The sequence below is a fragment of the Typopeltis vanoorti genome, chromosome 25, assembly GCF_054136105.1.
Source record: "Typopeltis vanoorti isolate ZY-2024b chromosome 25, IOZ_Tvanoo_1.0, whole genome shotgun sequence".
In the NCBI taxonomy this organism is placed as follows: domain Eukaryota; kingdom Metazoa; phylum Arthropoda; class Arachnida; order Uropygi; family Thelyphonidae; genus Typopeltis; species Typopeltis vanoorti.
In genome coordinates this window covers 68,287,891-68,311,968 of record NC_143573.1, presented here as the reverse complement: position 1 = coordinate 68,311,968, position 24,078 = coordinate 68,287,891, and the positions used below count along the sequence as shown (strand labels likewise).

The window sequence follows — 24,078 nt, the reverse complement described above, 5'->3', positions numbered from 1 at the left end:
TAGACTATTGTTCTCAGATTTGGTCCCCAGGATTTGAAGGGGATAAATTAACTGTGGAAAGTGTACAAAGGCAGATAACAAAGATGGTTTCAGGACTTTACCATGTTAGTTATGAGGATCGGCTGTGGAAATGTGGACTGCAGAGTTTGGTGGATAAAAGAAGGAGAGGTGATATGATTGAGACTTTTAAACTGTTGAGAGGTGGTTACGGGGTTGACACTGGGGAGTTCTTTTGCTTGGTTGAACAGCAGGAAGGAGTGAAGACAAGAGGCCATCCCTGGAAGTTATGAAAGGAAACTGTTTGCAAGAGGGTGAGGAGTGGTTTCTTTGCATGGAGGGTGGTTGAACCATGGATTGCATTGCCTGATGGAGTGGTGAGAGCAATGAGTCTTGATACTTTGTGTTTCTTAGGAAGGACGAGTCTTTTGACTCGTCCTTCCTAAGAAACACAAAGATTTCGGGCAAGGAAGAAATACTTAAAAAAATATCGTTAATTAAAATTTAAACAAAAATGTAATTTATTTTGATATAATTAATAATATTTTTTTTAAGTATTTCTTCCTTGCCCGAAATCTTTGGCCCCTTTACTATCCTGGTGCTTGTGTGCATCGCACATAATGCCGGCATGCTCCTGATGTGGCTCAATATATAGAAAGGAAGGTATTAGGAGAATTGGAATTAAAAGAATCAGAGGTCTATCGGTTGTTGATTGGGTTAGATGTTTAATAAGATTGTGGAAATCTCTGGAATTTCACCAAGCATGCTTTAGAAATGTGCGCTATGCCCTTGAAAGTCTTGCAATGGGTAGGGTTCCTAAGGAGAGTAAAGAAGGCAAAATAGTAGCACTCAAGATGCAATTATAGTCCAGTCTGCATAACTGCAGTTGTTGTCAAAGTATTGGTGAGATTGGTTAGGAATAGAATACAGGATTGGGTTGATGGAGATAGCATCTTTATGATGATCAGCATGGATTTGTAAAGGGTATCTTGTTTTAGCAATTTACTTGCATTTTATGATAAGTTAACGAGTGTGTTAGATAAGGGAAAAATCATATGCAGTGATATTCTTGGACTTTGCAAAAGTGTTTGATAGATTACCATATAAGTTGGTGTACAAGCTTCAGAGGATGGGAATAGATAATATATTGGTGAAATAGACTGGAGATTGGGTCAACTGAATGCTGCCAGAAAGTTGTGTATGATAAAGTGGTGTCTCAAAAGAGGAATACTATGTATGGATAAGGAAGTGGTTGTATCACTGTATAAAGCACTGGTTAGACCACACTTGGACTACTGTGCTTGTATTTATTCACATAGTTTTCATTGGGATTTGAAAACGAGTTGCTCTAGTTCAGAGACGAGTGACTAAGGCAATATCATGACTAGGAATGTTGGTTATGAGAGAGGTTGAAGAATCTAAATTTAATAGGTGATATGATAGAGATGTTTAAGTTAATGAGGGGATTTTATCAGATTAATACAGAAGGGATCATAAAAAGAGTAAAAGATGGAAGGAGAAGAGCAAGAGATGCCATTCCTGTAACTTGTATAAGGGTATATTAGGAGTAGTTTTTTTTAATGGAAAGCTATAGGGCAATGGAACACATTACCAGAATACATGCTGAATGCAGGGAATGTTGAGGATTTTAAGGTTCAGTATGATAAATATATTTTGTTGATTGAGTGAGCCTCTCATGATGAGTCTACCAACTCCATGGAGGTTGGCACTGCACAGCATGTGCAATATCAGTTTTTTGTAACACTAAATATGGTACAGTATACGATCAACCTATTTCAAGATCATTGAAAATAAGGGACAATATATTCTAAGAATTTTTGAAATTTTTCTTTCTATTATTTTACCCCAATAGAGGACTAACCAGTCTTTTTTGAAATTAAAAAGGATTAAAAGATAGAAATAAGGAATCATAAAACTTTACGTAAAATACACATTTCAAAATCTGTTGATATGCCATTCAGTTATATTTTATGCTGCATTTGTGATGTGTCATGTTATTATCGCTTGTGCACAGATTTGGTCGCCGGGTTTTCATAGTGACGAGGATATGTTCGAAAGGGTCCAGAGAAGATTCACAGAAAAGGTGATTAGTGGTCTCTGGAATGTGGAGTACGAGGATAGATTGAGAGAAGGTAAATTGCAAAGCCTTGTGAACCAGAGGGATATGATTGAGACATATAAGCTAGTCAGGAGTTGTTATCATATTGACATGGATTAAAGATACCAAGAAATTGTATACTTCGTTTAATCCTTCATCCTAGTGTAAGCAAACAAAGTTTGTGCCTGAACTATTTTCAGGACTGGGGCAACTCATATATAACTTCACATCACTTGCCTTACTATCCCATAGTGCAAAACACATATCCTTGCAGACATATATAATGCTATGCATTATGGGAAGGGTCACTATCCACACTGGCTTCGACATTTATTGAGGTCTCATCAGACAATGGGAGCCAGACCCAGAGTTGATATTAAGGACGCAGGACATATATGGTGCAGAGGGTGAAGCTTGACACTTTTTATATTCCCTGTTGTCTGTTTTGGGAGCAGTGATGGGAGAGATTTGTGAGCTATTTTAGTTCTCCCTGAGTGGGAAGGAGTGGTTACACGTTATTGAGTGTTAGAATGGCTTTTGGTCTTTTATGTTTCCAGTGGTCATTACCGTCATGGTTTCCATTTGTTGTATTAGTTGGTTTGGATGCGTAGATGTCTTCATAAAGAATTTTTCTGCTAGGGAGCGTAGTGGTGGAGAGATGTAGGAGATATTTATATTTATGTCCCGGTGGATCTGGGCGTTCCTGGTGAACCACGGGGCATCCAGGATCATTCGCAGGCACTTGTTCTGTAGTCTTTGCAGCGTAAAGATATTTGTCTTGGAGGTATGGCTCCAGGCTGGGGAGGCATATATAATTGTGGAACTGATCACTGTCTTGTAGAGTATAATTTTGTTTCTTGTGTTTAGTTTGCTGTGTCTGTTGATCAAGGGGTACAGCTGGGCGATAACTTTTGAAGCTTTGTTGCATGTGCTCTTGATGTGGCTGTTGAAGCATAATCGTTTGTCGAGGCGTATTCCGAGGTATTTAGTTTCAGTTTTCCAGTGAATTTTTGAGTTGAACAGGGTGATGTCTCCTTTGGGAGAATGCTCATCTTCTTGTGAGAGTATCGATGTGCTTTTCTGGGAGTTTAATTGTAGTCGCCAGTCTGTAAACCATTTTTCTAGATTTAAGATGGTATCTTGTAGTTTTTTGGTTATGATATGAGGTTGGCGGGACCTGGCTAATATAGCAGTGTCATCTGCGTAAAGGGCAATGGTGGATGTGAGAGGATTTTGAGGGATGTCTGCCATGTAGATGTTGAACAGGATTGGGGCTAGCAGTGATCCTTGAGGAACTCCAGCCAGGATTTTCTGTTGGGTTGAGACTGTTTCAATTATTTTCACTTGCATCTTCCTGTTTGTGAGGTATGATTTAATCAGATGTATCATGTTTAGTGGAAGGTTTGCGATGATAAGTTTGTAGAGGAGGCCTCGATGCCAGATCCCATCAAAGGCCTTTGAGATGTCTAGGAAGACAGCTCCGATGTGCTGATTCCAATTGAATCCTGTGGTGATGTATTCTACCACTCTATGGATCTGTTGGGTGGTGCTGTGGTTTTGACGGAAGCCATATTGTTCTTGTGGAATGATATTTAGTTGGTTGACATGATCTTGGAGTCTGATGAGGATGATTTTCTCAGCTATTTTTCCCAAGTTGGATAGCAAGCTGATGGGACTGTAATTTTCTGGTAGGTGTGGGTCTTTGTCTGGTTTGTGAATTGGGACGATGTTGGCTACTATCCATGCCTGGGGGAGGTGCTGCCATTTGAGGATGGAGTTTATGATGTTTGCCAGATGTGCTATGGCTTTGCGTGGTTAGTGCCTTGATGACTTTGTTAGTGATGCTACTGGGACCTGGGGCTTTTTTGTTCTTGAGGTTGATGATGCTGATTATTTCGGTAGGTGAGTAGGCTTAATAGGGCTTGGATTATCATCAGGACGATTTAATGTAAGTCTGACTTTACGATGGATCTTGTATTAGGTTCTCATATGCAGGACTGCATTGTTTCTCTAGGTTTCAGCTTTGTCAGCATCTGTGTATGCTAGGTGCTGTTCTGCTTGAAGAAGGGAGAGGGATTTGCACTTGTTCCTGAGGTTGTTTAGGAATTTCCATATGGAACGATCTTCTGTGGAGATGAAGGAGAGTTTGTTTTCCCATTGTTGATTCCTGTGGTTCTGGAGAGCTTCTCGGACAGATTTGTTTAGTCTGTTGAGGGCTGTTTTGTCCTGGGGAGCACGTGTGTTGTGGTACCTTTTCCTTTGTCTGTTTTTTTCCCTTATTAAGTTCATGATTTCTTCCAGGAGACGGTTTTGTTTGTGGGTAATCATGGATGCTGTGGCTGCTGTTATGGCTTTATTGATTTGATTGGTGAAGTTCTTTATTGCCGTGTCTATTTCTTCCTTCGCTTTTATGTGGGGAACTGGACCATTGTGTTCTGGTAGTACTTTCCTAAGTTTCTCCCAGACAATGGAGGTTTGTGGGGGGGAGGTGACTGGTCTTTGATCCCTAAGTTAAGTAGGACTGGATTGTGATCTGATGATAATTCGTTCAGTGCTTGAAGGCTGTACTGGAATTTGATATTGTGCAGGATAGCAATGTCTAAGATGTCGGCTGTGCCAATTGGGCTGTGGTGGGTTGGTTTGGTGGGTCCTATTACGATGGCATTGTTTAATCCTGTGTAGCTGAAGAGGATACACCTATTTTTATTTGTGGTTCTGCTGTTCCAGGAGGGATGTTTGGAGTTTAAGTCCCCAGCAACGATGATGGATTCGTTTACACCCAGGACAGCATCCAAGTCAGATAATAGCAGGGTCTTAGCAGGGGAGTTGTCGGCGGCATAGATTTTAAGTCTTCCAGTTGAGTTTGTGTGGACTTCGACACCGGTGAGTTCTAGATTGGGGGCTGGCTATTCCATTGTGCCTGACGCCGTTCCTGATGAATATAGCTGTTCCACCACCTCTGTAGTCCAGTCAGTCATTTCTATACAGTGAGTAGCCTCTCAGTTTAGGATTGTCTGCAGGTCTTAAATGAGTTTCATTGATTAGGATGATATCGGGGTAATATCTGTGAGAGAATTCTTGAAGCTCCAGTGTCTTGTTTTTTAGGCCATTGGTGTTCCAAGCGACGATCTGTAGTGAGTCTGGGTGTAATCTAGTTTTGTTCATTAATAAGCATTGATAGGATGGTCTGAGTTTCTTTTAGGAATCTTTTTGTGGAGTTTGGTGAAGGGTTGGACTTACTGAAGTCTTGAAGCATGTTTGCCAATGAGGCTGTGATGACTGTTGTCATGTTTGGAAGAGATTGGTCCTGCTGGATATCTTTGGATGGGCAGGCTACTTTGCCATATGTCCTGCTTCAACGGTGGCTTTCCGGATTCTTGGTGCCTTCCATTTGTGAGAGCTGGTGTTTTGCTGTCCTTTGCTGGGTGTCAGGCAACTGGAGAGCCTTCGACCCTGGTGCCTGTGGGCAGGGTTGAGAGGAGATTTGTTTCCTTTTGTTGTCTGATTTGTTCTTGGGGTAGTGGCTGCAGCCTCTGTAGTTTGCCAGGTGCCCCCCCCCCACAGTTTTCTTGAAGGTTCAGTTGTGATTTTTAGACCGCAGATCGTTGTTATGTTGTATATGTTCTTGTGGATGTTTTGTATCTCTACGAGTACTAGAGGCATTGGACTCTTGTCGGCCCGCAACATTCTGCTGACCTTGACAGGTGAGAAATCGTGGAGGCAAAGGTCTTCAGCTATTTCGTCTGTGGTGATGTCCTCTGTTACTCCCCTTAGTACAACTTTTAGGTTTTTCTCAGACTTCAGCAAAAAAGTATGATATTTAATGCCTGACTCGTCCATGGTTTTTGTGAGGTGTCTGTAGTCACCCACTGTAGCAGCCTGAATTTTGATTCCGTCGTCCACCTTTTTTGCTCATGAGTAGGCAATTTGTTGGTTTTGCATAATGGGCCTGAGGGCCGACCATCTTTCTTTTTCCCGTAGTACAATTGGCTGGACTTTTTCATTGTTGAGTGTGGGGGGGGTCAGTGTTGGGGGTGTCTTCTTCCATCCCCTCATTTGTCGGAGTCTCCGCTGTTTTACGCTTTTTTTGAGCGTGGGTTTCTGTATAATCTGTTGGTGTGGGAGCAGAGATTATCAGGTTCTTCTTCCCCATGTGATGAATCGTCCCCTTCTGTAGAGTCCTCTGTTGCTGAATATAGGTTTAAGTACCCTGGCGACTCTACCTCAAATTTCTTTAACAGTTTGAGGAGGTCGAGCGCTAGTTTCCTATCCAGGGACTGGATAAAGTCATCCGGACTTAAGCTGTTCATGTTTAAAAAATTAAAATATGCTTACCTGAGATAAATATATATGTAATGGCAAACTCCTTTGCGTAATCCTTGGCATAACATGATGACCTCCAATGTATTTATCCTTATCAAAACACAATCAAAAACGCAAGACTAATAATAAATACACTTAAACGCTAACTAATAGCATCTTTCAAAAACATAATCTTTTCAACATCTTGATTAAGGTTGAAGTAATGCAGAAGTCATATTTTTATATAAAAGTAGCCAAAAGGTGTCACACCTTATTATTAAAATACTCTGGATTAGAGAAAGTTTTTCCACTTGGTTATACTATAAATTAAAGATACCAAGAAATTATATACTTAGTTTAATCCTTTTTTCAAGTGTAAGCAAACAAAGTTTGCACCTAAAATATTTTCAGGACTGGGGAAACTTGTACATGGAAGTTAATGCCTTCACATCACTTGCCTTAGTATTCCATACTTATTACTTCAACATTATTTCAACCTTAACATCACCTCTGGGTCTGCGTAGTGACCCTTCCCATATGCATAGCATTATGCATGTTCGCAAGTTTGCGGACATGTATCCCATAATGCATGACATTATGGGATACTAAGACAAGTGATGTGAAGTCATTAGCTTCTATATACGAGTTGCTCTAGTCCTGAAAATACTTCAGGTGCAAACTTTGTTTGCTTACACTTGGATAAAGGATTAAACCAAGTATATAATTTCTTGGTGTCTTTAATTTATAGTATATCCAAGTGGAAAAACTTCCAATAGGTTTACATGGAAGAGATTTTTCACAGAATGGGGGAGGGAGAGGAAAGGTTGATCAAGAGGCTATTGCTGGAAACTGTATAGGGATTGTCTTAACAGAGTAGTGAGGAGCAGTTCTTTGCATGGAGAGTGGCTGGTGACTGGAATTCATTGCCTGAGTATGTTGTGAATGTAGATACATTGAATGGCACGGTTGGATGAGTGTTACTATGTTCTTCCCACAATGTGTCTCTGACTCCATGGACATCAGATGTTAATAATAATAATATTCATGGAGTCTGTGGACTCATCAAGAGAGGCCCTAAACATTTCACCAAGAACTGACCAAAATTGGCATAATATCACTCATATTTCTCTTTGAACCTGTTCACTGACAAGAAACTCACATCAAAATCTGCAGCAATTCCATGCATTCACCACTCTCCTAGCAAAAAAATATAGTCTTCACCTTGCTCAATTCCCAGGGATGACCCCTTAGTTTTACCCCCACCCCATTACACGCACCCATTCCTTTCTGCAAAATTTCCTATGTATCAATCCTATAAAAACTTAAAGTAACATGCTTGTTGCTATCTCCCCTTTATATTGCTATTTTTTGCTGCTATTTCCTCTAATCCAACAGTTTCAACTTTTTTTTATCTTATGGCACACTAAAATTAATGACTAATATTCTATGGCACACCATTCAAGTATTAAGAAAGATATAGTCTGTTTCAAATGAAGATGAAACTCATCACAACCCTCTTTATGAACCAACCCTCTTTTTGAAACATCACTTTTAAACCCCATTTATTTATGACACCTTGTAATGAAATACAAAAGAATAATCAAGGTTATTTATGAACAGTAATTATTAATTTTTTCTAATATATATACATATAACATAAATGTATTTTTTTAATCAATGAGACACCAGAACTTGGCGTTGTTTCATTATGTCCCTTGTGCGAGGTCTGATTGTATATAGGCATACCCTCAAATCTTCCTCCAGGGTTGATTGGATTTTAACGATATAGATGCGCACGCAGATAAGAAAATAACTCTTTATTGACTTAATTGCTAATATTTTGCTGGTATTCTATCCAGCATCTTCAGAGCACACAAACAAAGTTTGTTCAAGTAGAGAGACAACCACTATCTGGTATAACAGTGCGACTAGTATGAGCAATTGTAGCATGTAACACAAAGACTAAAGTTGTAATTAGGCACCATCTAAGTTTAAAATATATATATATATATATGAGAGAGAAAGCAGGTATTAATTTGGTCTTAAGATGACTGTCTCCCAAATCTTTGGTAGATTTATATAGCCATACTTGTTGAGGTTTGGAGTATGTTTCAAGGCTTCTGTTGATTCCAGGAACAACCTCTCTGACTTGTAAAAGCTTCTGTGGAGCACTTTTGTTTTGTTCCAATTGATCCTGTGTGTTGGGGTATCCAAAGCATGGTCTGCTAGAACCGACTTGCCATAATGAAAGTGCAGGATATATTTTTTGTGTTCACTGAGGCAGATAGCCATAGTTCTTCCTGTCTGTCCATAGTAAGCTCGATGACATGAACAGGGCAACTTCATAGACTCCTGGATGTGATAAAGGAGAGAATCTGTCCTTAGGTGAACGGATGAGAGTTGTCAATTTCACATAAGGTTTATTATCATCACACATTCCATGAATTAGCAGACCCATCATGGACAGTTCATTCAAATGGCAACATATTTATCATATTGAACCTTATAATTCTCAACACTTCCTGCATTCACATGTTCTGATAATATGTTCCATTCACTCATAATTCTCCATATAAAAATTCTACTCCTCACACCCTTCTTAACCACACTCTTACATCACTCCAGTGATGACCTCTAGTTCTTCCCCTCTAACATTCTACTTTTTTTTATAATTCCTTCACTCACTAAATTGCTAGCAGACGAGAGGATGAAAACAGTAGGAGAGACGAAATGAGAGAGAGATATGGAAGTGCTAGAAGAGTAGAGAATGGAAACGGTAGGAGAGATGGAATGAGAGAGAGGTATGGGAATGCTAGAAGACAAGAGAATGGAAACGGTAGTAGGAGAGACAGAATGAGAGAGGGATATGGAAGTGCTAGAAGTGGAGAAAATGGAAACAGTAGGAGAGAGGGAATGAGAGAGATGTATGGGAGTGCTAGAAGAGGAGAGAATTGAAACAGTAGAAGAGAGAGGTATGGGAATGAAAGAAAAGGAGAGAATGGAAACAATAGGAGCGAGGGAATGGTAAGAGGTATAATGTATGGCGACTCAATGATCCGTGGTGTTCAAGATAGGATGCGTGAGGAGTGTTTGCCAGGAGGAACAATAGAAAGGGTAGCTATGACAATTAAGAGAGGTGAAAGGGTTGATGAGATGATTGTGATGGTAGGAACAAATGACTTGAGTGGTAATGTAAGTCGGGCAGCGAGAGATATGAGGTTTTTGCTTGAGACTGTACGGAAGAAGACAGAGAGAGGAAATATAGTGTGCGTGTTGCCTAGGTATGATAATGATGAGCTGAGCAGAAGACCAGTGATATTGAATGGCATAATAGCAAGAATGTGTGACAAGAGAGAACTGGTATATGTGGATGCTTGGAGTGCGTTTGAGGAAAGAGAGGAATTGTATGCGAGAGACCGTTTACATTTGAATGAGGAAGGACGTAGGCATCTGGAGAGATTGCTGTTCTGAACGAGTCAGTGTGTCCTAGGGAGGATGAGAGCAGGGGTGGCCTCTTGTGGGAATGGATACTTGGGAGAAAGGAGATGATGTCAGGTAACACTGAGCCCAGTGGAGTCTAGAAGGGATAATGCTGGGTATAGAAACAATGGAATTTATATGCTTTATACTAATGCCAGGAGTATCCGGAATAAGGGAGAGGAATTGATGGCGCAGATAGCATCAGCCTGGCCAAAAATTATTGCGATCACTGAGATGTGGTTGACAGAAGGGGATATAACAACAGGAATAGAAGTCGCTGGGTATAGCATTTTTCGTCAGGATAGAGGGGAAAGCGTGGTGGTGGGGTACTGCTTATGATAAGTGATGACCTATGTCCTCTAAGAGTGGAGAATTTGGAAGGAAGTGAGACAAATGATTTTGAGAGCGTATGGTGTGAGGTAGAGGTAGGCAAGACAGGATATTTAGTGGGGTGTTGCTACAGACCCAGGAGCACAGAGGATGGGGACCAGGAGATGTTTAGACAGCTAAGTTTGGCAAGTGCAAGAAGAATGATTGTTATGGGAGATTTTAACTTCAGTAGTATAAATTGGAGAGAGGAAGATGCATGTAGCAATAAGGGAATGGAATTTCTAGAATTCTTGAGGGACAAATGTCTTAGGCAACATGTAACAGAGGGAACAAGAGGTTCAAAAGTTTTGGATTTGGTTATAGCATCAGAAGAGTTGATAATAACTGAGTTGACGTCTCTCCCACCAGTTGGAGAGAGTGACCATATGGTGTTGACTTGGAAAATGAATAGACATGCAGGAGTATCAAAGAGACGGGAACTTATGTGAAATTATAATGCAGGTGATTATAATAGTCTTAGACGTCAACTTCGGGAAGTTTCATGGAGGGAGGAATTCGAAGGCCGGGATATCACTAGTGCATGAGAAATGGTGAAAGAATATTTGTTATCAGCAATGGTAAGTTGTATACCACGATTGAAGAAGAGGACACAATTTGGAGTAAAGTGGATGACAAACAATATTAAACAGGAATTGCATGTGAAAAAGAAGCTATGGAAGAGATATAAGGAGACAGGTGAAGAGAAGATGCATGAAGAATATCAGACACAGGCCAGAAGAGTGACTAGTGTGGTAAGGAAAGCGAAACTGGAATATGAGAGGAGATTGGCCCTAAGATCCAAAGAAAATCCTAGGGAATTTTTTAGCTATGTGGCCAGTAGGAGGAGAAATGACTGTGGAAGAATGATATTGTGGGATAAAAATGGGAATAGAGTGACTGATGCAGAGGACATAGTGGAATTGTTCAATGAACACTTTATTGGAGTATTTCATCCTAGAGGAGTCAGTTTTAATGCTAGAAGGATAGGACTGGTTTGAGGTCTGGAGGTACAGGAGGAGAGTGGGTTTCAGATACTGAGTATTCTGGATGTCAGTAAAGCTGTGGGACTGGATGGTATTTCACCATGAGTTTTGAGAGAATGTGCTAGGGAATTGACAGTGCCTTTAACGTGGCTTTTCAATGAAAATCTGGCTTTGGCAAAGGTGCCCAGGGAATGGAAGGAAATTAAGATAGTGCCATTTCATAAGGGTGGTAACAGACTGGAAGTGTCTAATTATAGGCCAGTCTGTGTGTCATCAGTAGTTGTTAAGATCTTGGAGAAAGTAGTGAGGGACCGTATACAGCATTCGGCAGATGAGGATAATGTTATCTGTGAGAATCAACGTGGATTTGTGAAAGGACTCTCTTGTTTTAGCAATATGCTAGCCTTTTATAATAAAGTTACAAGAACATTAGATGAGTGAAAGGCATATACTGCCATTTTCTTAGACTTGGCGAAGGCATTTGACAGGGTGCCACATGATAAGCTGATATTTAAGTTGCAGCACATGGGTCTGGATGTCAGATTGGTCAACTGGATTCAGGATTGGCTGTCTGATAGGTATCAGAGAGTTGTGTATGGTGGAGCAGTTTCCAGGAGGCTGAGGGTTACAAGTGGGGTCCCACAAGGCTCAGTACTAGGACCTATATTGTTTAACCTTTATATCAATGACATAGCCAGTGGATTGCAGGGGGATATTCAGTTGTTTGCGGATGATGCGAAGCTGGGAAGGATTATTAGTAATAGTGCAGATGTGGTAGCCCTGCAAGAGGATTTAAATAAGCTAGATTGATGGGCAAATGAATGGGGATGTCAGTTTAATGCAGCAAAATGTAAGGTCTTGAGGTTTGGGAAACATCGATGGGATGCTGCATACTCTATGGGAGGAGTTATACTGGAGGAAGTAGGGGAGACAAGAGATCTGGGGTTGATGATTGATAGAAACCTGAAGTTTAGGGGACATATTGCAAAGGTGGTGAAGGGAACACAGAGGATTGCTGCTATTATGAGAAGGACACTGACCTACAGAGATAAGAGGGTTATCATTCCATTGTATAAGTCTCTGATCAGACCACACTTGGACTATTGTTCTCAGATTTGGTCCCCAGGATTTGAAGGGGATAAATTAACTGTGGAAAGGGTATAGAGAAGGATAACAAAGATGGTTTCAGGACTGTACAAGGATAGTTATGAGGATTGGCTGAGAGAATGTGGACTGCAGAGTTTGGTGGATAGAAGAAGGAGAGGTGATATGATTGAGACTTTTAAACTGTTGAGAGGTGGTTACAGGGTTGACACTGGGGAGTTCTTTCGCTTGGTTGAACAGCGGGAAGGAGTGATGACAAGAGGCCATCCCTGGAAGTTACGAAAGGAAACTGTGAGCAAGAGGGTAAGGAGTGGTTTCTTTGTGTGGAGGGTGGTTGAGCCGTGGAATGCATTGCCTGATGGAGTGGTGGGAGTGAGAACGGTCAGTGAGTTTAAAGAGTGGTATGATAGACTTTGTGTTTCTTAAGGGGGACTCCCCTCGATGAGTCTTGACAGACTTTATGTCTTAGGAAGGACCTCCCTCGACGAGTGTTTTGACTCCTTGGAGGCCTGAAGAATAATAATAATAATAATAACTTAAACATCTCCATCATATTAGACTATTTTCTCCTATCCACTAAACTCTGTAATTTATATTCCTTTAATCTCTCTCCATAGCCAACATTCCAAATTCCTGATATTGTCATAGTCACTCATCTCTGGAGCTGTTCCAATGTTTCCACATCATATGACAACTGGTGATCAAAAGTTAAGCACCATAGTGCTTTGTACAGTGGCACAACTACATCCTTATCTCTACTTGCCAGTGTACTCCTTATAACATCATCAATATAATGTGCCACCTGTACAACACTTGAAATCTGCCCTATAAACTTCAGTCTACCCTTGACCATCACCCCCCCCCTCAATATACTGAATCTCATCCACTTCCTGATGACAGTTTACATCAGTATAGTGCTCTTCACTCCAAAATGCAAAAACTTGAACTTAAACTACAGCCCCACTCATTTTGTTCAAACTTTGCATTACCAGCAAACAACTGAAGATTCCTCCGTCAATCCACATGAAATATTGACGAATAAGTTAAACATTAGGGAGCCAAGAACAGAACCCTGGTGAACACCACTCATTCCCCTCTTTTTTTGAGACATTGCTTGTCATATACAATTTGGTGGTATCATTTTAGAGTAAATTTTTAATCAATCTAACAAATATACTATCCATTCCCATCCTCTGCTGTTTCTACACCAAGCTAACATGAAATCTTCCATCAGATACTTTTGCAAAGTCCTCCTTTAAATCTACATTCATTTAATTGAAGTCTTCTATTAGAAGCACATTCTTTATACATGCCCAACCAATTTGCCTGAACATTTCACAATCAGTACTCTCTAATTCCCTGTGCTGTAGCAAGATACCATTAGATATATTATTCTGCTAATTTCAACTTCTCATCACAATCAAAATCATCACATGTACTACCATTTTCAACTTCCACTCTTTGTGGACACAATTCCTCTGCTATCATTGACAGTATTCTTCCTCCTCTTTTCACCATCCTATTCTTCCAGAAAATTGTATATCATTCCATTTCTATTCTACATAGTACATCATCCTCAGTATGGCCAAAGATAATTGACCATAAACGAGGTGTCAAATCTCTCTTTAGTTGGTGAGAGTGACCATGAAGCAATTATCTTGGTGTCATTACCATTCATTATTGATGCTCTTCTCCTCATCTTTACATTATTATATCTATGTAACATGCTTACTATATTCTCTCTTTCTCACACTCTTCTCCCATACAACTCAAGCATAAACCTCAAATCTCTAGCAACCTGATTCATTCTACTTCTCAGGTCAGAGTATCTTGTACTCACCATCACAGTCATCTTATTCACTCTTTCCCATCGCTTAATTGCCATAGTCGCACTCTCTGTCATTCCTCCAGGAAAACACTCCTATAGCATTCTGTTTTGAACTCCACAAATCATTGAATTTTCATACATCTTACCTCTCACTGCTCCATTAATTTCTTGCTCACCTGCATCCCTTGCTCTCTCTCCTTGTATTCCCAATATCCTGCCTTCCTCTCATCTCTCCATACCTAGATCCTCCCTCTCCAGTTACTCTCTCTCTCTCTCTCTCTAAAGTACCACTTACCTGCTTTCCTGTCACTGCTCCATTCTCTCCATCCCTAGTTCCTGCACTATCTTGCCTTCCTCTCATCCTCTGTTAATCCTACTCTCTCTCTCTCTCTCTCTCTCTCCACTTCTTGTTTTCCTCTATTATTGTAATCATTATTGTAACACAATACAAAGACACTGACAAGATATTCTAAAAATATGCTCTAAACAACAAAAACCTCAAAACATAAAGTATCCACAGCCATTTACAATCTAACAGACAAAGCTCCTTGTAAATTTAAGAATAATTTATATCAAACTTTTTTTTTCTTTCTAACATCGTCAAATGTAATAATAATAATGAACTTTATCCAGTGTAAGTAAACAAAGTTTGTACATAAAGTATTTTCATGACTAGGCTACTCCTACAAGTATAGAGAGACTAATGACTTTACATCGATTGCCTTAGTATCCCATAATGAAGCGCACACTTCCTTTCATACATGCATAATGCTATGCAATATGGGAGGACCATATTGCATAGAACAATATGGTCTAACACAATCAATGTGCCAACTGCATGTTCTAGTATGAAGCTTGATTCTCCACATCAGAGAAAACACTTCTAGTTCACACATGCTGTTTGAAATGAATCCTCATACTACTGCATAACGTAATTGACCACATTCCTTCATGTCAGTTTGCTAGAAAGCAGATGCTATTTTCTAGCATCATCTCATCTTACTGATAACACTTATCTTTGATTTCTGTAGATTTTTGCCTTTGGCTACATGCTTATATAGCATACTGTTGTATGTATACTTTTTCTTATGCACTGAAAACAAATCTTGATTGAAAAGGTCACTGGTGGGCATCCAGGTTTCCAAGATAAATGCTTTTGATTTTTTCTGTATGAGTGTATGAAAGAGATGTTGTTTTAGATAAAAGTGGAAACACAGCATGTATTGCTCAGTGACTTGAAGGTTAAAGCTATTATTATTATTTTTTTTATTATTATTATTATTACAGGCTACTCCAAGGAGTCCTTAGACTCATCAAAGGAACCCTAAACATCATGTCAAGAACATTTGCGCAATATCTATCATACTTTGCTTTGAACTCATCAGTCATGTCACCCACAACAGACTCTGGCAACCTATTCCACTCATTCACTATGCTCCAAGCAAAAAAACCTAGTTCTAATAATCTTGCTGATCACACTCTTACTCAGTTTCCATGGATGGTCCCTAGTTCTTCCACCAACACACCCGTTCTGAAAAATTTCCTCTGAACTAATCTTGTGAAAGCCCCTCGGTAATTTGTATGTCTCAATCATATCACCCCTTTTCCACCTATCAACCAGTTTCTGTAACCCACAAATCTTCAACCTGTTCTCGTAAGGTTTATTGCATAGACCTACTACCATCTTGGTCATTCACCTCTGGATCCTCTCCACCTCCTCATCACCAAGAAACCCTAGTGCCCAGATCTGCATGCAGTAGTGAAGATGGGTCTTATCAAGGCTCAATAAAGAGGAACAATAACCTGCTTGTCTAAGTATTCTTCAGTAACCAAGTGATCTGATGCTGTGCCTTAGCTACTTTTGCTATGCCCCCACCCCCAAACTTTAACTCCCTATTCCACTAACACTCCCAAGTCTCTGTCTTTGTCAGTTTCTTGGAGTACAGTTTCACCAATGTGATATACAGCTATTAATCTTTTCACTCCAAAATGCATAAGATTACGCTTTGCCACATAAAACTGGCATCCATTCTCCTTTGTCCAGTCTGCCAATCTATCCAAATCATCCTGTCAGAATTTTGCGGGATAGTTAATATTGGGTAGATCAATATTAACTATTGATCTACCCAACTTTGCATTATCGTCAGCCAACTGAACAGTTCCTCTCAGATCCTTTCCTATATTGTTAATAAGTAGGGGTCCAAGACCAGAACTCTGCAGTATGCCACTAGTCACAGGCCTTCCTTTGGACTCTACTCCTGAATATCTCTGATATCTGATATCTCTCCGTCAGCCACCCTCTTATTCACCCCACCAACCCTATATCCATTCCTATGTACTGCAGTTTACTTCATATAATAGCACATGAAAAATCAAACTTCTTTACTTTCAATATGTCATACTTTCTAAACTAGTAAGATACTTTATTTTTCTTTTACAAGAAAGTAAAAGAAAGAAAAGTCCAGATACAAGATAACAATGAGTCATAATTTTTATTTCATTTTTAATTATGAAAATCATTAGTGATCTTCTAAATATCACTAACTGAGTGCACAGCTAAATGAACATATATTCAAATAGAAAGTTAGAATTTGAATTTGTTATATTAAATTATCTTATCTCGTAGCTCTTCCATTTCATCATAACAGGTGAAAATAAATGTGGAGACAATAATGGTGAATGCAGTCATCTGTGTCTTAGAAATCCCGCAAACTATTCCTGTGCTTGTCCAACTGGCCAACGCCTTCAAGCAGATGGACATACTTGTGATGAAGGTATGTATTTTAAAAATGATCACACTTATTCATTTAGATATTATATCTTTATGGGAATAGAGTTTCCACTCCCTTGCAGCTTTCGGAAACCTCTGCTGTGTTGAAGCACTCTACCAAAGCCATGTGCACATCTATCTGAGAATGCAAGTATTGTATTGGGAACTAACAATTTATTTTTAATAATATATCTCCTGCATGCAGAAGAAGAGCACAGATAGATCCCGAGTGTGGGCAGAGTCAGGAATAGAATAATCTCTTGATATTCTTCTTGAACTGCCCATGATTGTAGTCTTTTGGAAATGTTTCATTAGGTAGCAGGGAGACCGTTCCACAGAATTGAAGTGGAAGTAACAAAATATGACTCGGAGTAGCAGTTTCAGTGAGTAGGCAGTTCAACTGTAAAAGGATATTGAGCAACTGTAGCATGAGTTCCTGTACATTTGACACAAATGGGAGGCATAATGGATGCTAATTCTGTTAAACAATGGCCATGGAAATACCTGTAGAAGAGACACAATGCAGAAACTTATCTTTTACAGGAAAGTTGCGGAAGAGAGTTTGTAAGAGAAATGTCATTTATCAACTGAACTGCCCTTTTCTGAATAGCATAAAAAATTTTTAATGAGGTTTAGGTGCATTGCACCATACATGAAAACATTATGTTTTCATGTATGGTGCAATGTATGGTCGGATTTGGAATTTATATAGAGTAATAACTGTTCTGCAGTGAAGTACTGTCTTGAGCAGAAAAGGATGCTAAGTTTTTTGGAAGCTGAGGATGCTTCAAAAATGGTGTTGTATTATGATTGTACCAGGAAAGGTTTGGAGTAAGAGTCAGTCTCAGAAAAGAAATATAGTCTTGAATATTAAGCAGTAAGCAGCACATTATCAAAAGTAAGCAGAGAAAATCTGAGGTCTTTTTTTTTTTATTTTTTACAAGAAAATAAGCAAAACTGCAATTTGGAAGCATTGAAGTTGACTAGGTTGCTTTCGCCCTGATCAAGGATACTATGGAGATCAGTGTTTAGGGCGCTTATTACAGATGATCTTGAAGCTTGAGATGCTTGGGGCACTGCAAGGTTTGTCATATGATTAGGACAAGTGGAGTGTACTATCATCAGCAAAACTGTGAATATGGTTTGTAGTTCAATGAGAACAGGTTGTTTATATAAATCAGGAAGAGGGTGAATGAAATGACAGGGCGATGTGAGACATCAGCATTGATAAGAAAGTCTGAGGAGAGAACACCATTACACATAAGGATTGATCTGAGAGAAAATTGGCAATCCAAGGATGAAGACAGTCTAAATGATGGCAACCTGCTGAGAAGCTCCCTCTATGATCTGCCTGCCAGATCCTCTCAAAAGAATTGCAAATGTCAAGAGCAATAGTACAGGATTCTCTAAACCTTTCCATGGAATGGGTCCAAAGTTGAGTGACATAGGCCAGGGGATCTCCTATAGATATAGAGTGTGAAAATCCATATTGGTGGTCACTTATTAGATAGCAGTTCTCAAGGTGTTGAAGTAGTTGACTGTTGGTAACCTTCTCCATTACTTTAGACAAATTAACATGAGAGCAATAGATCAATAGCCTGATAGTAAACATTTATCTCCTTTTTTGGGAGGGGGGGGGGATCGTTGTATATGAGCTTTCTTCCATGCTGATGCCAGCTGAGTAAAATTTAATGGATAGATGATAGAGAACAGGTGTTTGTACAGAAACACAACTCTTGAGCACAATGGGTGAAATGGCTGGCTGCCCTTAATGGTATTCAAGTTACTCAAGATTCTTTTGATGTCTTTCTAGCAGAAGCATGAGATGCAATGTTCTAGCTAGAAAGGAGGTAATTTGCCATGGTCATCTATGTAGGAATTAGAAGAAAAGAATGATGCCAAGACATCATCAGCCTTGTCTTTAGGTGATGTTGCAATGCTACCATTAGAATGAGATAGAGGGCAGCACAGATGAGCAAACGTTATTGCCAACAGCTTTCTTTGATGAAGGACTAGAAGGCACAACTGCCAGCTGTGCAAGCAACAAGTTTTCTATATTTATCCCTGTGGAATTTATACTTTGCCATTTTAATGGTGGTTTTACAAGTGTTGCAGGCAACTGTATGATAGGCTGTGAATGAAACTGACGTTTTGGTCTCAAGCCACTTATGCAAGGCCATTTGCTTTTCTTCAACAGCCCTAGCATACTTTTTGAAGAACTATGGTTTTAGATACAGGATGGGGAATTTGAACAGAATGAGGAATGCAACTTTTCAATTATGACAGATATCTGGATATGAATAAAGAAAACAGTAGTCTCGCCATGGAAAGGAGTAAAAGTCACATAAGTCTTCATACCTGACGTTGTAATGCCAGAGCACATGAAGTTGTGAATAACTGAAGAAAGGATGTTCCACCAGAGATTATACTTGGATAAGATTGTGGTCTGAATTCCCAAGAGGGAGTAGTCACCTGAATATAGTACCTGGGAAGAGAATTAGCTAAGAAAAGATCTAGAGTGGTTTGAACTGAACTAAACTTAATGGTTTGATATTATTATCATTATTAACATCTAACATCCATGGAGTCAAAGGGCTCATTGCAGAGGGCAATGCTCTATCATGCAAAAAAGATTATCAAACCATGCTTTAAATCCATTCAGAGGTTCTGCATTCACCACACTTCCAGACAATGCATTTTACTTGCAAAACGCTCTCCATGCAAAACACATACTTCTCACTCCTCGGTTCACAAGTGTTCTCCTTTTATTCACAAAGCTCTGCAAGTTGCATCATAACTTTAGCTATACACTACCCAATTTCAAGAACTTCTTTGCATGATTAAAGTGATAACTCAACTCACTTGTCCACTTACATAGTCTATTGATATCCTCCTGCAAGGCCACATCTGCTGTACTTCTCATACAGTAGTTCTTCCAAACTTTGCATCAATGGCAAACAGCTGCACATCTCCAGTTAAGCCAGTCACAATACAAGTTCAACAATAATGGTCCTAAAATGTCCCCTATCCACTCCAGTAATGACCTTCTTCTTCTTTTGGGATACCACTCCTTCATACACAACCTACTCATACCTATCTGACAGCAATCATTTATCCAAGTCACTAATCTATTATCTAATCCCATCTGTTTCAATTAAGCTACAAGCTTGTCATGTTGCACTTTATCAAAAGCCTTTGAAATATTCAAGTATACATGTGCATGTGCATCTTCATTATTCGCTGAATTTATTGCCTTGTAATGCATAAGAAAATTGCTAAAGCATGAATATCCCACTAACAAATGAGTAGAAGTCATGAGTGAATCCAGGATAGCAGTATATGGAGAATCCATAGTTAGAGAAGTCCATAAGTTGTGCTATGCTATCCAGGAGGTAGAATGAGTAGGATAATTAAGATCTTAAGAACCATTGGACATGAGAAAGAAACAAACAAGAGAGAGATTTGTGGGGACAAATGATCTACGTGGAAATAAGGAGGATGTGAGGGTGAATATCAGGAGGCTATTGAGAAGAGTGAAAGATAACAGTGTAGTAGAAAAGGTTGTCAGTGTGTTGCCAATGTATGGCAATGATGAGTTGTAACAGAGAGCCAAAATCATGAATGATATGCTAGCTAAGCTGTATACGGAGAAGGGAGTACAGTTTATGGATGTATGGCATGTGTTTGAGGGAAGAATGAAATTATACAGACGTGATGGGTTGCATCTGAATGCCTTTGGAGTGAGCCCACTGGAGAAAATGTTCCTCGACGGAAGTATAGTATATGATGTATACAAGAGATCAGAAGAAAGAGATAAAGGGAAAAGTCAGGAGAGTGGTATTAAAGACACAGAAGTGTTTGGCAGTGGAAACGGTAGTAGCGTGAGAGTAGAAGAGAGAACGGGAATGCAAGAAGAACAGAGAAACGAAGGAGCCCAGGTGGACAGGGAGACATGATATAGAGAAAGTGGATGTTAAAAGACAGTGAATGTGTGTATGAAGATGGAGTATATTGCGATGTGGGGTGGGAAGTTGAGGCTGAGCAGATATGTATGGAAAGTGGTGATAAAGGTGATTGGGCAGGTGTGGTAGGGAAATCACAACCAACAAGTGGCTTGGATAGGACTGGTTATAGACCTAAAAATGAATTACTGTGCTTGTTTACAAATGCTAGAAGTATCAGAAATAAGGAGGATAAAAGTTTCATTGATTGAGTTTATTCATCCCAAAATCATCGGAATAAGTGAAACATGGTTGAATGAAAATGATATTCTAACACGAATAGAAATGGATGGATACAGTATTTTTTGTGAGGATAGAAAAAACAAGAAGGGAGGGGGGTGCTGCTACTGATGATAGCAGTGGAATTATATGTACATAAGGTAGACATGAAAGAGGGAAATAGTGGCAGTGGTTTTGAGGCAGAGTGATATAATGTGGGAGTTTACAGAAAGACATATTTAGTTGGATGTTGCTATAGGCCCGGGAATGTAAAGGGTGGTGATGATGAAGAAATGTATAAACAACTTGGATTAGTGAACAAAGGAAGGATAATTATTATGGGTGATTTTAATTATGGTGGTATAGATTGGAATGAAGAAATAGCATTTAGGAATAAGGAAAATTAATTTCTTGAGTTTTTAAGAGATAACTATCTCAGGCAGCACGTGAAGGAGGGCACATGATGATTGAGAGTTCTAGATCTGATCATGTTATCAGAGGATGTAATTGTGAGAGGAGTTTCACACTTTCCTCCAGTTGAAGACTTTCATGAGAAAAAGATATATGTGGAATTATAAGGCTGGTGATTATGACAAGCTTAGGAGACAGATTGGAGCTATAAGATGGAACGAGGAGTTGAGCAGTAAGGAAACAAATGCTGCATGGGAACTGATAAAATAATACATAACAACTTTGATGTGTAAATGTATTCCAAAGGCCATACATTCCTCCTGACATTGGAGGAAATACAAGATGAATAATGGTAATAATCAGTTACATGAAGAGTATAAGGAAGATGCCAGGAGAATGACTCAGTTAGTAAGGAAAACAAAAGTGCAGAATTGCAGAATTAGCAGAAATTGGCAAGTCAGGTGAAGAAAATCGCTAAAGCATTTTTTAAATATTTGGCAAGTAGAAGGAAGAATGATCATTGATAAGATGACGTTAATGGATGAAAATGGTAGAATGGTAACTGCTGCAAAAGACATTTTTGAGGTATTCAGTGATCAATTTATAAGGGTGTTTCATCCCGATGAGGGTGGAATCATGAGGAACTTGAGTGTAGAAGACATAGGAGAGGATGATTTAATTGTGAGTGAGAAGGAGGTATTTGAGGAAATAAACTTGAGGTCAATAAGGTGATATGATTTGATGACATGTCATCATGCATCTTAAGGGAATGTTTCAGGGTATTGGCAATAGCATTAGCATGCTTTTTTAATAAGAATCTTGCAACAGCACAGGTTCCAAGGGAGTGGAAGGAAGGTAAAATTGTTTCACTGCATAAAGGTGGTGATAAGGCTATAGCTTTGAATTATAGGCCAATTTGTATATCTGGAATTGTGGTGAAGGTACTAGAGAGACTTGGTAAGAAGTAGGATACAGAAATGAATTGTTAACAGCAGTATTCTTCGGGATTATCAGCATGGATGTGTTAAAGGAAGATCATGTTTCTCCAACTTACTTTATAAGGTGACAAATACTTTGAATGGGGGAGATACATATTCAGTGGTGTACTTGGATTTTGCAAAAGTTTTTGATAGGTTCCCACCAAACAAGCCGATAAATAAATTGAAACAGATGGGATTGGATAACAGACTTCTGAGTTGGATCAGTGACTGGCTGTCAGATAGGTATCAGAAAGTTGTATATGAGGGGGATGCAGTATCCAGAAAGATCACTAATGGTGTACCGCAGGGGTCAGTTTTGGAACTATTGTTGTTCACTTTGTATGTTAATGATATTGGGATGGGTTTAACTGATGATATGCAGCTGTTTGTAGATGATGCAAAACTGGGGAAAACAGTGCTCAGTCAAGCGAGTGTTATGGCATTACAAGAGGACTTGCATAGATTGCATGAATGGGCAGGTAAGTGGAACTATCAGTTCAATGTTTCAAAGTGTAAGGTTTTGAAATTTGGTAAGCAACAATGGGATGTGAAATATACACTTGGTAGGGAAATTTTAAATGAAGTAGAAGAGATGAGCAATCTAGGAGTAAAGGTGGATGAGGACCTGAAATTCACATCAGATAATGGCAATGATGCAGAGGACCTCCTGACATTCAGATATAGAGAGGTTATGAATTGTATAAAACCTTGATCAGACCTCATATGGATTTTTGTGCACATATTTGGTCATCAAATTTTCATGGTGATGAGGATATATTAGAAAGGGTCCAGAGAAGATTTGCATAGGTGGTCTTTGGAATATGGAGTATTGCAAAGCCTCGTGAATAGGAGGATGGGGGGGGGATATGATTGAGATATATAAGCTAGTCAGGAGTTGTTATCAGGTTGACATGAAAGAGATTTTTCAAAGAATTGGAGAGGGGAGTAGATCAAGAGGCCATTGCTGGAAACTGTATAAGGAGGGTGTGAGCATAGGAGTGAGCAGTAGGTTCTTTGCATGGAGAGTGGTTGGTGAGTGGAATGCATTGCTTGAGTGTTTTGGGAATGTCGACACATTGAATCAGTTTAAAGCGTGTTTGGATGAGCATTGTGTGCAATAGTGTGTGCCTCCAATGATGAGTCTCTGACTCCGTGGAGGTCAGATGTTAATAATAATAATAATAAATACATTCATCATAATATAATACTGCTATTATCAACTCATTTCTGAATCCTAGTCCCCACCAACTTCCCTAATACTTTAACCGTAGATGCACAGATTGACCTGTAATTTGTATCCTCAGTCTTATTCCCCCCCCCCCCACATTGCAAGACATGTTCAACAAGTTTACTGAAGGTGCTATTAATTCTCTTGAGCATTCCATCGAGTCCTGCTGCCTTATTAACATCAAGTTTACTTAATTCCTTATATACCTTGTTCTCATTCAGTTCATTTCCTCCTCTGCCATATGCTCTACACCATCTTCTCATGATGTTGCCTTCATGAGGATGAAA

General features: G+C 39.4%; 1 protein-coding gene across 1 annotated transcript in view; it reads left to right on the top strand.

Moving 5' to 3' along the window:
* LOC150092820 (low-density lipoprotein receptor-related protein 4-like) overlaps nucleotides 1-24,078 on the top strand; it is a 1,164,745-nt gene that overhangs the window by 964,173 nt on the left and 176,494 nt on the right. Inside the window, exon 27 of the mRNA XM_090414290.1 lies at nucleotides 16,831-16,956. Coding sequence (XP_090270416.1) covers nucleotides 16,831-16,956 — 126 coding nt within the window. The remainder of the gene's footprint in view (nucleotides 1-16,830; nucleotides 16,957-24,078) is intronic.